Below are 14,394 nucleotides of genomic sequence, written 5' to 3' on the forward strand. Positions count from 1 at the left end.
TCCTGCAGAACATGTGCGGCGGCTTCTACAAGGTACCGTTACTGGACTGGGAGAGGAATTAATACCCTGACTGCTCATTTACACTGTCGACTCGTAAATCGTCTCACATTTTGCGCGATATTAGTTTCTGCTGCGCTTTACAACAGGTCATGCAGAACATATGCGGCGGCTTCTACAAGGTACCATTACTGGATTGGCAGGGGAATCAATACCCTGATGGCTTACTTAAACTCTCGACTCATAGGTCATCTTGCATCTTGCGGTATATTAGTTTCTGTTAAGCTTTTTTGCTGTTCTTAAACTAGCACCTAGGAATACACTAGACTCATTAGCGTGTTCCTTTTATTCGTGCTCAAAACGGCGAAGCGAGGCGCGTGGTGAGTCGCGCCACGTTTCGTCACTTGCGCGAGAGTGTAAATGAGCCATGATGGTGATCACACCACATCCAAGCAATGCTACCAACATACGTAACGTGAATTGAAATTGCTAATAATAGTAATGATGAAATGACAATCCCCCATATCATCGGTGACGAATGGAAATCTATATTTTTTTAATCGAGTATACTTTTTCCCAGTCTCACCAACAAAATCTATCAACTTGTTCACTTTACCATTTTATGAACTAAAAAATAAGTCTCAGTGAAAGTAGGAATAATAGCAGTGACTTATTTACAGGCCCTGGTAGCGTTTAAGTTGCAAGGCAAGATCCGCATGCCGCAGTCGGAGTTCGATAATGAAGCGGTTCGGTACAAACACCGTTTCGCCCCTCTGTCCGTATTCGCTCCGCCGCTAGTCCACTACCACGAGTTTTGTGAAATGACACAGCCGTTACAGTGAGTAGACAATTAGTGTTTGTGGATTCTTAAACTGTATTTTTCATACTCATTGGAAGCAAAATATATTCTTTAATTGATATAATGTTATCTTTTATTATTAAATCAATTCCACCTGCTGGTAATCCATCATAAAATATGTTTGGCTGTACGGTTTTCACGTAAGTTTATTATCTCGAATGATGTACTTTATTTTGTTACAGGTATGAGAATCCAGCGATACTGTATCTCGGTGGCTGTAAACATTTTCAACAAGCGAGAACCTTGTTGGAAACCATAACGACGCCTGATCAGGAAGTAAGTACCTAATTATGTGTATCTCTTTTATTGCTCGGAAAATTGACTTCAATGCGACTGGTATCAAATGAGGTCCGAGGAGTGCAAACTTTAGATGTCATTTTAGGCAATCTGGATATTTAGTTTTTGTAGGGTCATGCGTGAGATACTAGGGTGTTTTTAAAAAATCATTTTGAAAGCATGAGACATGAGTAAACATCAATGAAAGCGGACGCATAGAGCGACATTGTAATAATACGACGAAGCTCCTTCAATAAAGCAGAACAAATGTCAGGACCAAGGAAAACATCGCCAAGAAAGAGGTGTGACCCTATAAGATCGGCACAGTTTTATCGTGGTGCCTAATTTCTAATTTAAATTGCGCTTAAAGGACCCAAAGCCAATATTTTATTATCTTTTATCGGCCCGTATCTTTTTTTAATATATTATTCACAAACAATACTATCAGACTCAGTAAGATCTAACTATAGGATCGGCAAATTCTTTGACAGCCAACTGTGTGAAGTTGCATCACAACGTTAACCAATCACAACGCTCCATTCTATATTATGAAATACCTCATACTATTGTTTAGACCATTTCGAAATTTCTTTGCAATATTAATTAATTAGTTTTTTCGATAATACAGTAACATGGACACGTTTTGTTGCAGATAACAGATCTTCTGAAAGTGGCCAAAACGAATTTCGTCGTATTAAAATTGTTAGCCGGTGGTCATAAAAAGGTCGACCACTCCGCCAGAATTTGATTTTTCAGTTCACAGACATTTTCCTATAATCAAATTGGTGTAATTGTAATTAAGATTAAAAGATCTTCCATTTTGTACAATAAAATATTATGTTGTAAGGTGTTATAGATTTTTCAATGAATTTCAAATATATTTCAAAATATCAAGGTATAGTGCCATCTATCAGCTTGCCACCACAGCGACGAATATAGTGGGTAAACAGAGAGATATTCAAGGCGGTTACAGCATAAAAATTTGACGTTGTCATAATTGAAATCAGAAATAACACGTATGGTCCGTCTCTACTCAGGGACATCTGATGGTGTTAAGATTATTTGCTCACAATGACGGAAATTTATAGTCTTATTTTAGGTTGCTCTGCGGTATTTTTCTGCAGATCCGACTCGACAGTCCTATTTCTGATTGAGGTTAATGTATCGACTTTCATTTTGTTAAACTCCTCAAACCTCCCCTTAATAACGGTTATCAAAGCCTCTAAACAAATAAATAGAAAAAATAATGGTTATAAAATTTGAGGAATGAAGTTAGTAGCGTAACCCTAACACGTGTCTCTCTCTGTCGCGAAAATGGACCAATCAGAACAAAGTTATTTTGACATGTTTACAAGTGACTTATTTTGATTGGTGCATTCTTGGAACCGGATTAAAGATTGAGATTGGGATAGTTTATTGAAAACGGCCGTTAGTATTATGATGTAATAATCGAATATTAATAAAAGATTTTTAAAAATTGTGTGCTGTTTTATAGCTTGGCTACCATATTTTTGCGTTTGAACATATAATTAAATGGAATTTATGCACATAGTAATGTATATTTTAGTATTGCCTAATAAGGCAAAACTAGTGTGTTATGAGTGGATGTATCTTTTTGTAAAATATTAAATGATAAATATACTTATTTTAGTATAATATTGAGGTAACCGATAACTAGATTCTGACGTATGTATAGATTTTCTCTATGAATTTAAATACAAAAGTATTGAGAAGTTTTGTATGTAGTTTCAGTGTAGCATCGAATTGTGCAATAAATGTATTGAAATATTATGTGGTTTTAATTACCTATATTATAAAGAAATCGTAGAATTTCCATGTCTTTACAATAAGTATTTTTGGAAAAATTATGGAAGACGTGAGGAATAGTTAATATTTTTTTTTCCAGTTTATTTATATAGGAAAGTTTGTAAACCTGTTTTCGATAATTGTTAGAAGTATACGCAGAAATAGCCATGGATTTTGATACTATGGCACTCGGATTGACCATGTCCTGGGTGATCATGAACCATATTTCCGATAATTTGCTCTGGTACAAAATAATTTCACATTCGCGATACTGAACCTCGATAAATGGGCTATCCAACACAAATTCGAACCAGCAGTGCCTAAGATTAGTGCGTTCAAACAAACGAAATCTTGAGCTTTGTATATACATAGATAAGTAAATTAATAAAGTAGGAATAGTAGCAGTGATGGACATTTACCAGCTGGTTGAACGACAATTTCTAGGTTGGACGCACAAGCTGATAAAGTTCGCAGAACTCAGTGGATGCAAGCCGCTTCTAAGTTTGTTTTTAATTTATTTTAAATTAACAAAATATACCGGTTATCTCTCATGGCTTTTGCACTGGATACTAACATTATATTTAATGAATACAATTAAAGAAAGTGTCACCTAAGCAGTCACATTATATTTATAGTTCTCATCTTCGCCTTTTCACGAACGCTGATAACGTAGTTAATAATTAGGTAGATAAGAATGAAACAGGAAAGTATATAAGAAGAATTAATGGAACGTTAATCGCAATCGGAAAAGCTTAAGCTATGAAGATTCTCGTGTTTGCTGCCTTCGTTACGTGTTAGTATTGATTAATTCACGGTTATTTTAAGTCATTCTTTAATCAGTGAATCAATAATAATTAATTTGTTAGTTACAAAATATGTATTGACAGTTATTACACAATTGTGCTTATTGAGATTTTATATTTTGCTGGTGGTCGGATATATTTTATATCCGCCCGGATAGCAACCGTACACAATGTGTTACTACCCGCCATAATGGCTCACGTAAGTGTGTCGTGTTCTGAGATCAGCCTGTGTATGTCCGGTTCCAACAAGCCAGCATAATCGTGACGACTGTCGTGGGGTAATTATGTCTCGTCAGTCGACATTCTACTGGACCCCATTTCTCTTATCATCAGGCGCAGTAGAGTCTCTGCTGTTTCTGTATAAAAAAATATTGTGAATGCCAACGTGGTAGACTCGTTAGCAGTAGACACATTGATCAGAGCAAGATCAGAGTTGTATTAGTTTAACGGAAAACTAACGTTATCTGACAGTTTATTATAACGTTACGTGTGATGAGTAAGATTTGAGGACCTAAACACATCTTCCCATAATTTTTTTTTTCGCATCCATGATTATTTTGGCATTGAAGACGTTCATGAGCGGTGGAACTAAGATAACATCAACTTAGCGCATTTCCTAGTATTGCAAGCTATTCTGTAAAAATATTATCCCAAGGACCAACGAGTCCAAATCAGCAAAGCATCCTATAGTAGGACTTATACCTATAATAGGACTTTTTACTTCTAATTAATTAAAGGCCTAGGATTTATATTTTATTGCTTTGAATAACGAGACGAGCTTACCGTTCGTCTGATAGCGATACGACCGCCATAAACAGATGAAACACCATCCAAGACCCTGAATTACAAAATATTGTTTGGTATTCCACTGCGCTCGCCGTCCTGCGACATGACATGTTAAGTCTCATTATTTCCAGTAGTTACACTGGCTACAATGTTCTTCTAACCGGAACACAACACAGACTACAGAGTGCTGCATGGCGGTAGATGTAGTCATTGCAGTGGTACCTACTCAGGCAGACTCTCACATATAAGAGATCTACCACCAGTAGTTGATACTCAAAAAAACTCAATTAAACCCCTTTCTACGCTAACAGTGTTATATTTTTTTTATAGTGTGCTCGGGCCACGTACTCCCCACTATCCCAGGGGATAACAGCCACTATGTTGAAGGCGAGAGCCGATACATCTGGCTGCCTGATGACCAGGGTAAGCCTTTGCTGGTAGACTTGCACGAGCCTGTTGATGAATCGGTGCTGTCTTCCAGGAATGGCGCCGATAACGCTTACTGGCTTTTCACCAGGTAACTTCCATGAATTTCTATTTGTACAATAATTTTAAAATCAATACAAATTATTATACATAATATAGGAGATAGAAAAAAATATATAGGGCCATTGTGAAATTGTGTAAATTAATTAAGCCACACACTCGTCTTTACATCTGCTAACATTGTGACAAAATAATTTATGAATAACCAATATTTTGAACAAATATCGCAGTTTTACTTTTCTGTTTTTCTATCCTGTAGTGAGTGTATTTCTGACTGAAAATGTAACGGTGCCGCTGCGATGAATTCTGGTATTTAGTAGCAGTAGCCTTAGTGCGTGTAAAATTAAATTTATTTTTATACAGGGGAATTCCGCCATGATAATGAAGGCTGCAGTCTTCGAAATGTCGGTAAAATAATAATATAAATAATCGCGATAAAATTTGTAAATAGTTTTATTTCAATGTCTAACATACGCGTAAACATAAAAAGGATTTCTTTTTATTGATATTTGTTTTTTTAGAATCTTACATTTTTTTATTTTACTATTATGGTTATAGTCACTTTTTGTAATTTAAAGTGTTATTTCCAAGAAGTCAATATATGATTAAATTTACTAATAGTTTTCAAGAAGTTAAGTATATGGTTCTATTAAGTAATGTTAACGAGCGTGTATTATTCTGTATAATTAACGATGAATTACCAACTTTTAACACATATGTGAGAAGGTCTGAGTGATTCTGGCTAGATCTGAAACTGCCAGCGTGATGCCGCAGAATACAATAAAATGTCCTTTTCACATATTTTTGTACACGTGTGCTGGAAGTGGCTAAATTGGTTGGAAATTTTCCAGATTGCCATTCGGCTTATCAACGCAGTGCGGATATTAATGATAATATTATATATTGTAAACGTGTTCTAAGAACATCTAACATATATAATAAAATAAATAAATGAATATTTGTGAAGTAACGTAGGGAACCTGTAGCAAGATATTGTGTAACCTTTTTGTGCGACTATTTATATAATAATTTGTTTTTATGTTTCTTTTGGAAATAATGGATACTAAAAATGTTTGACATTTATTAGTTATTTTTAAATAAATACGAGTTACTACACACAACTCTGATGCTATTTACCTTTTGAAACCAGTACGTAGAGATACAGTTATAAAAATAGTTTGAACATTCATCAATAGATTAACAGATTTTTGATATTATGTATTTAGTTGTAATGTAAGTAATTGTATCAGGGTAACATATTGAGATTTCTAAGAGAATTTACACGACTTAACTGTCATTTTCTTGTTTTAGGCAAAATCGTAACAACCGTCAAGTCATTGTTAATGGCCAAATCAACACTCTTCGTAACTCGAACTTCCGCGCAAGCCGTCCCACAAAAGTGATCGTGCATGGATGGAGGAACAGTGGAACTTCTCCAATGAATCCGCAGATTACGGAAGCCTTCCTCAACATTCAGGACTGCAACGTCATCGTGGTTGACTGGAGTCGCCTTGCCGGCAATGTTAATTACAACACCGCTGCGGCTGGCGTTCCATCAGTCGGACAGCACCTTGGCAACTTCTTGGTCTGGGTCTTCAACAATATGGGCGGTAACTGGAATCAACTGCACTTAGTCGGGTTCAGTTTGGGCGCCCACATCGTTGGCGTTGCTGGTCGCACTGCCGGTCGCAGACCAGGGCGAGTTACAGGTAAGCAAGTAAAAGATTGTCTCGCGTGCACTAACTTCTCTTACTTAAACATCGTAATATTAAGCCACTCCGTTTATATTTTATTTTAAATAACTTTTAAATGTCACGTAACATCATTATAATACTCCATCTTCGGGCTATACTGTTTTCGGGTCTCCATTCAATTTCACTCTAGCTTTATAGTCTTTCTATCCTAAAAAACTTCTAATGTGCTTAATTTTTTTGAGCAAATATTTTACTGCATAAATTATTTACTTACTTATATAAAGTTTTAATAGGTAGGTAATATTTATTTACGCAACACCTGCACGAGAAATTTTATATAGGAGTTAATTAATTACCAAATAATCAATTGCCACACAGCGATATGAACGGATTATTGCTGGACGAATAAAACTGTATAGTGTCTCCAACACTAAGCCTCAACGATTGAATGATTCGATTATTTAAAGGTATCAATTCGAATTGTCAGTAATTGTTTTCATTATTAAACTCATAGGTTTGGATCCTGCTGGCCCTGGATGGGGTAATAATAATAATCGACTTAGCAACAACGCTGGAAATCACGTTGAGGCCATACATACCGACGGTCGTATCGCCGGTATCATGAACCCGGTAGGCGACGCTGACTTCTATCCCAACGGTGGCATGAACCCTCAGCCTGGATGCGCAGTAAGCACATGCTCTCACGGCCGCGCAACTGAGCTCTTCGCTGCCACTGTTCAGCGCAATCATCTCGTGGGAAGACGTTGCAACAATATCTGGGAAGCTGAGTTGACCCGTTGCACCGGCGCTAACCTCCACATGGGCAATGGCATTATTGGCAAACGAGGGTGCGTATCAAGATTATTTTAATATAATCGGTATTTAAAATGGACCTTTAACGCTATTTCTATTAAACAAGTGGAATATTTAGAGGGACCTTTGTTTATTTATGCAGGCCACTTTGTTATGATAAACTACATTTCTCTGTAAGTGTCCTCTATTACCGCAAAGAAAGGGATAGACATTTGGCGTCTAAAGAGGCTTGTCTTATAGGTATTTATTTTACTTTGCAGGAGCGGACTTTATGGATTGTTGACAGGCCGTAGTTTTCCTTTCTAATCGGATCTATGAACAACCAGAACGTATGATTATTAAAAATAAAAGATTTTTACATAAAATTATTTTCTAAGTTTTATTACCTTCCACAACTATATACAATACCATATATGCATTAGGAGACACCGGTCTCTCATTAACTCGGCACCTCGGTCTTTTGACGTCGTCACTGATGATGCGTGGTGTGCAGAAGTACACACAAGTTAAACACAGAGCCACTGTGGAGAAATGGCGTATAAGGCTGAAGAGCTCATCAGCGGGTCTGGCCGCCGCGGTGACGACTTAGCTAACAAAGATGCTTATATACCAGGGATTTATTCGCGAGCACCTACGTCGTATAGCAAGCATAGACAGTTCATCTGAGTGTCAATAATACGATTAACCACAGAACAAGCGTCCAGACCCTGTTTGGTACAGAAAGCGTAGCAGTGGCGAAAGGTGAAAATTTCCGAAAGAGAACTCGACACAAGTAGGTACGTAGATGCATAAATGCGGTCTCCAAATCGTTATGATATTAATTTGATTCCACATAAAGGGAAGCCAGCAGGAATCGGATTATATGGACCGCTAAATGATGAACACTGTAACATTTTATATTTATATTATTATATATATTTATACTATTTCCAGTTTGTATATTGAATGGACATCCGTGCGACACTTGGGCTTCTCATTGAAAACCAGCGCTGCAGCTGTATTGCAGCATCATTACGCTGAATGATTGGCCCATTGTTGGCACACTTATGTTAAATGTAAAAAATACTTTATTTTTTATAACTGCATTTTGTGCCAATAATAAAGGTCTTTTTACCTATATAATGCTGGTCATCCCGAAATATTAGGTGCTGTGTCATACTGGATATTCTGCCCAGTAAAATCACTGGTTACATAATAGGCATTATAGTATCCTTCAATTTAATAAGCATTATACAACTGCATTTGCAGAATATAAAAAGTATGTAGTATATTATCTTATTACGTGGTACAAACATGATATAATAATTATGAAAATACATCGTGCTTAAAAAACAAATCATAGATTAAATTCTTAACATATTAATTAAAAACAAAACAGTGATTGTATAAATTAGCTGTCGGTTTAAGACGATAATATACCATTTACGGATATACGATTAGATACTATAACATTTAGTTTGACATTTCCAATATGTAAGTAATTATCATGTTTGTTGATAATGTTGCATGACAACTAATACGTAAAGATAATATATAAGTAGGTATATAAGATAATTAATAATGTCACATTCGCCCCCCGTACTTTTCCTCTATTCCGGTTCTTATACATCTAGATCATTATTTAGATACTTAAGTATAAAAATTTTTGTGTCAATATGACTACTGCTGATTGCTTCCGAACCGAATTCCGGCCACGGCGGCCAATTTTAACGGAAATCAGCCAGGTTCATAGGAAATAAATTATAGTGCACGATTGTATGAGCAATATACAGATGCATTCTCTGTTCCTTCACTCACATAGTCCAGTGAGACGGCAATCCGTTATGACCGGAGAGATCAGGCGCAGGACCAACGGCTTTACGTGGTTTCTGAGGTACGGGGGTAAAACACCGCCCACTCCATGACTCCGAGCCGTGACTGAGTAATGTTTAAGATGGAAAAACCTATTCACAATTATATTGGGCCGACTCGGGATTCGAACTCAGGACCTCAGTGCGGTAGTCGCACTCGTACAGTGTACAAAATAAAACTATGCTACCGAGGCAATCAAAATTTAAATTACTACTACAAGTATATTCAATAGAACATTATACATCTATAGATAGGTTAAGCATAAAAAGTACAATAGGTTGAACACTGGAACAGTGATCACTCATAACATTGTAAACTGTCTCATACTGCAATGTTAATATAAATTCATTAATTGATTAAAAATACATTTTATTGTACAGTTCCCCCAAGGAGATCTCATGCTCGAATCAAATTACCCACAGTTTCCATAAAGACTTGGATAAAGTTGGCTAAATTGAATTTATAATCTTTTTTTTTATTGTTAAGAGGTGTCATTGTCAGAAAATGTTCCATACTGCGAATACATTCTCAGCTTGGACAAAACTGTGTGTGGGTTTTCGTACACGGTTTACGCGGGACTATATTGGTGACGTTAGAAAGGATTAAATAATTAATAGAAAATCCAACAAAATAAAAATGTTCCACTGTTGTGGCCTTAATTTATCAACAGATCGACAGATTCTGAAATTGATTTAAAATTATCTATTCTAATTTATAGTTCGGATAACGGACACCTACCTGACGATCCACCACGATGATAATAATCTGCAAGTGAGTCTTACCGTGAACTAGCTTTGGTTTGTGGCTTCGTCTGCATATTAACGACTTTATTTATATTTATGTACAGATTTAAATAGCAGCTTATATCTGAATAGGGTCTGATATTCCGTTTGCTTCAACCAAATATACAAAAAACTTTACATGTTTATATGTGTGTATCTTAAGACAATGATTGACGGATCATTACGATAAAAAAATGAGATTAATGAGACCATTATACTCGAAAACATATACGTTAGTTGGTCGATTATGCGAGATAAGATCAGTATCTTGAAATCGGTACTGAGAATCCTATGCGAATGCATGAAGAATGTTGTAGAATTTTTTATCGCATCATATCATACTTATCATTTAATCCGTGCCATTAATTCCGTAATTTTCTAACGTTACATATATGTACGGTCGGCACCAAATGTACACATTGACAAAAATATGTTCCATACCACTGTTATACTTATTATCCTTATTTACGTAGCTTTGTCGTATCGTACGTCTATGTTGCTCCATATGTCCGCATCAATCGCGTGGCTACTCATTTCCAATTTTTTTTCATCTACTCTGACGTCATACATCCACACATCCATTACTTAGGCATGATGTTCACTCCGCAAAATACCATTTCCACAACATATGGTGTACATCTTCACTAACTCCACAGTCAGAGCAGTTTAGTGATTCTGACGTTTGCACAAGATATTAAAACATATTTGTCGAAATGTGCGGAGCGGAATCTTATAACTGCTACTAATTACTATCTTGTCTGTTTAAAACATAATTGATAATCGTTTGAGATTGTAATGGTTCAGGTCAAATACCCTTTTCGTGGGAACGTTTATTAAAAAACTCCTTCCACAATTCACTAAAATAACGCTTCACTTCATTTGGTTTTTAAGTTTTACTAATTAGTAAATATCAGAAATTATGATTTACCACCGTCAGCTGGTAAATGTAAGGATTTAATAATCAATTTTTCTTTTTACTTAATCCATAAAAGATTTATTTGTTGGAAGGTTTCACTAATAAAGGTTTTAGGAGTGAAACATTTTATTTATTTCATAACCATTTATTTTAAATTTCAATAAATCTCTGTCGGTACTCAGAAGAACTTGTTTCGACTAAACTAAAATTTATAATTGTAACCTCAAAATGTATGTGAAGGAGTTTTATGGTTTAATATAATATTAATATATTTCTGTCGCTTGTCAATCGCTCATCAGTGTTCACGATTCTAACCTAACCAACCCATACATTTTAAAATTACAATATACAGGTAACATTTACCGACCCTTTGGTTTAATTTAGTTCTTAATGTAAGATGATCTCAAAACATTTAGGATTTTTACCATTTTGGCTGGTCAATATTATCAGTAAAACTGAAAAACTTTAGATGTACCATAGTTTGTGGTTTATAAGTAACACGTACATTCACTTGTGGCTAACTGTACGTAATAAGGTACATAGGTGTAGTGATGTTTGTATCAGTAATCAGATCTTCCAAAAGGCCAAAAAGAATTCATATCAAAATTTTCAGCTGGTCACAAAAGGGTTGACTAGATAATTTTTTAAATTTGATTTTTCTGTTAACATAGAGTGATGGTTTTAGAGTTGTTTGAAGACGTGTCGGTAAATAATGTAAATCAAACAATATTATAAACTAATTTTTTTAATAGTTCATTAGCTTCATAATAGTTTATAAGCACATTAGTTTTATAATATTGCTACCTTAAAACCAAAGATATGCATTGAGTGATAACTATATCTTTCTCATTATTTTTCCATACTAATGAAAAAAGTAGGTGCACCGATTAAGTAATTGCAAAACGTTCAAGAGTAAAAAATTACTTATTTCAATTTCAAATAATGTAGATTAATATTTTCCTTTGCGAAATCGTCTTAATCGCTTAACTATAACACAAAAGTAACATTTATTATCAATGATCCCCGAAAAAAATATTTGTGAATGCTTGCATCTGGGGATTTTACATAGTTTTATTACACATTATTTAATTCATGTTATATAAATACTATAAATTTCCTTTATTATTCAAATAAACTTATAAAACATTATTCTTCTTCGTCGGTGTCGGCATCGGATACATCGGTGTAGCAATCGGATTCAAGCGTTTTCACCCTTAAAAAGTCCGGTGGGTGAGGGTCCTAAAAAAGAAAAAAACGATGGTTAATAATTTGTCCAGGTAACGACCTTTTTTTGTCGCGGAATCCCTTACTTCAACCACCCAGCCTTCTTGATAGGGGCGACTGAACGGTTATGTTGCTTTACGGCCTGGCGAAGAACCGCCCGGATTTGATGGGCTCCTTTGGGCGACAGCCGGGTCGAGTCCCTATCTCTATGTACAAACTTTATTTTAAAACGTATGGTTTTGGAAATTTTCGAGCGTAGGCAAAAACATATCATTTTTAAGGACAATCTTTTGGCCTACACTGGGCTGACGTAATATATTGCAGATTATTATAGTCAGACCCGTACTGGGCTCCATACTCTGTATGATAGTGTAAACGCGTAACGCGGCCGTGTCATGTTATCTTCGAGAAATGTGCGTGGAATGGTATTTTGTAAGCCAAATTTCTATAGTCCTAAACATGATGCGTTGTGTTACGTGCTTGTTACGCACTGTCAAAATAACGTGCGGGATAGAGAATAAGGCCCCTGGAGAAATATGAGTCATTATATAAGGCCGTAGCTACCGATGCCCCAAATGTATCAAACATTTTCTTGTAATGATTATGTGCCTCTGAAGAATCTCACGACGAATTTCGACGCCGGGTTTATCTAGGGCAAGTGACGATACTGACTTTGTTATCTACCTATATAATATAGTAGTACCTTCAGTATGTATAACATTAGCAGCAAAATCTTGAAACGGCGTCGGTGTGACAGCTCGTTCTCTGCCCATAGCAAGATCTTCACCAGGCTCTTCGTCTTCACTGTCTATCATAATTTCTTCTTCTTCGCATTCCTCTACCTAGCAAAATAATATATTGTTATATTAATTAAGGCCTAATCTCTCTTAGTAGTAAAGGAGGCCCGTGCCTAGCAATGGAACAGTATGTAATACAGGGCTGATGATGATGATGATAATGATGATGATGATGATATTATACGGGTACGGGAAATTGATTTCATTGCACCAGACGGTAAACATATTGGAGTCCAGTGAAAGCGTTGACTAACGAAAAAATCATTATCCCTCGCTAGTCGATACAATTATGTCGGCCCGTTTAAAACCGGACTGACAAAGATTGTTTGAGTGTGGAAAAGTCAAAACTACGCTGTGAAAATTTGTTTCACAGATAAGTTTTATTACGACCAGAATAGTCACTTGCAACGAATAGTATATTCGTTCATACGCCAAATATTGAATATAATACAGCCTTCTTGGTCGAATAGCCGAAGTTTTGGCAAAGATATTCAACCGGAAGGTGTCGAAAAATGTGGAAAAAGGGGTTTGGTTCAAAGACATTAAACAGTATAGTTAGTTATTGTTTCTTATTCATTTTTTCACACGTATATAATTACTTCCTCCCGCTCGCCGAAAAAGAAAAAAAACTAATAAACTGCATAAAAATAAAAATAATCTATTTTTAAGCATTAAAATTTGCAACTTCAGAATTTGAATCACGGCAACTTAAGTAAATAGACGTAAGTTTGCGAATTTTTATCATTGATATTATTTTTGTTGAGTCATGCAACTATAGCTTGTTTTGTATTAATTACATATTATTATAAAATACGCAAGTGGTCCTGCTTATTAGATTGTTGTTAGGCGTAGGCCAAAAAAAAAGGAATTATTACGTAATTGTATGGTGATAAAAATTGTGAAAATATTATTGTTGCATGAAGATTTCAGCTGGTCGAATTTAAACAAATCAAAAACATGCTTTAAATTTGTTTTGGGCGACCTCAAATTTAAGCCTGTCGTACCACCAGCGAAGTGTGACTCATCTCAAAGCAAATAGAACAAAATACTATAATTAATAATATAGAAATGTCAATTAGTTAACAATTTTTATTAAATACCAAGATATGGTGTATGGGTGGCAGGACTAGCCAGACTTTATTCCAAATAGGAACCTAGTATGATAGGCTACAAGTTTGCGGTTATTTGATTCGCCTTATACACACACGCTCACACACATACATAGACAACATCATGCATTTATCCCCGAGAAAGTATGCAGAAGAGCATAATCAAGGGCACATCACTTTTCGCCTAGTGTATTC

The 14,394-nt window shown here is 35.6% G+C and overlaps 3 protein-coding genes across 3 annotated transcripts; 2 read left to right on the forward strand and 1 right to left on the reverse strand.

The window, feature by feature from the left end:
• Positions 1–6: 6 nt before the first annotated feature.
• LOC119193040 (N-alpha-acetyltransferase 35, NatC auxiliary subunit-like) lies at positions 7–2,921 on the forward strand. Its single transcript, XM_037446738.1, has 4 exons — positions 7–32; positions 678–835; positions 1,039–1,132; positions 1,785–2,921. The coding sequence occupies exons 1-4, from the start codon at positions 12–14 to the stop codon at positions 1,878–1,880; spliced, it is 369 nt and encodes a 122-aa protein (XP_037302635.1). The 5' UTR covers positions 7–11; the 3' UTR covers positions 1,881–2,921.
• Positions 2,922–3,583: 662 nt separating this feature from the next.
• LOC119193042 (lipase member I-like) lies at positions 3,584–7,888 on the forward strand. The gene is made up of 5 exons (XM_037446741.1): positions 3,584–3,731; positions 4,858–5,044; positions 6,325–6,722; positions 7,222–7,555; positions 7,781–7,888. The coding sequence occupies exons 1-5, from the start codon at positions 3,698–3,700 to the stop codon at positions 7,824–7,826; spliced, it is 999 nt and encodes a 332-aa protein (XP_037302638.1). The 5' UTR covers positions 3,584–3,697; the 3' UTR covers positions 7,827–7,888.
• Positions 7,889–11,798: 3,910 nt separating this feature from the next.
• LOC119193041 lies at positions 11,799–13,135 on the reverse strand (the record flags this gene model as incomplete). Its single annotated transcript, XM_037446739.1, has 2 exons — positions 11,799–12,306; positions 12,996–13,135. Coding segments are annotated over 2 exons (231 nt in total), but the record flags the coding sequence as incomplete, so codon positions are not given.
• Positions 13,136–14,394: the final 1,259 nt, after the last annotated feature.

Source organism: Manduca sexta, unplaced genomic scaffold (assembly GCF_014839805.1).
Source record: "Manduca sexta isolate Smith_Timp_Sample1 unplaced genomic scaffold, JHU_Msex_v1.0 HiC_scaffold_355, whole genome shotgun sequence".
NCBI lineage: Eukaryota > Metazoa > Arthropoda > Insecta > Lepidoptera > Sphingidae > Manduca > Manduca sexta.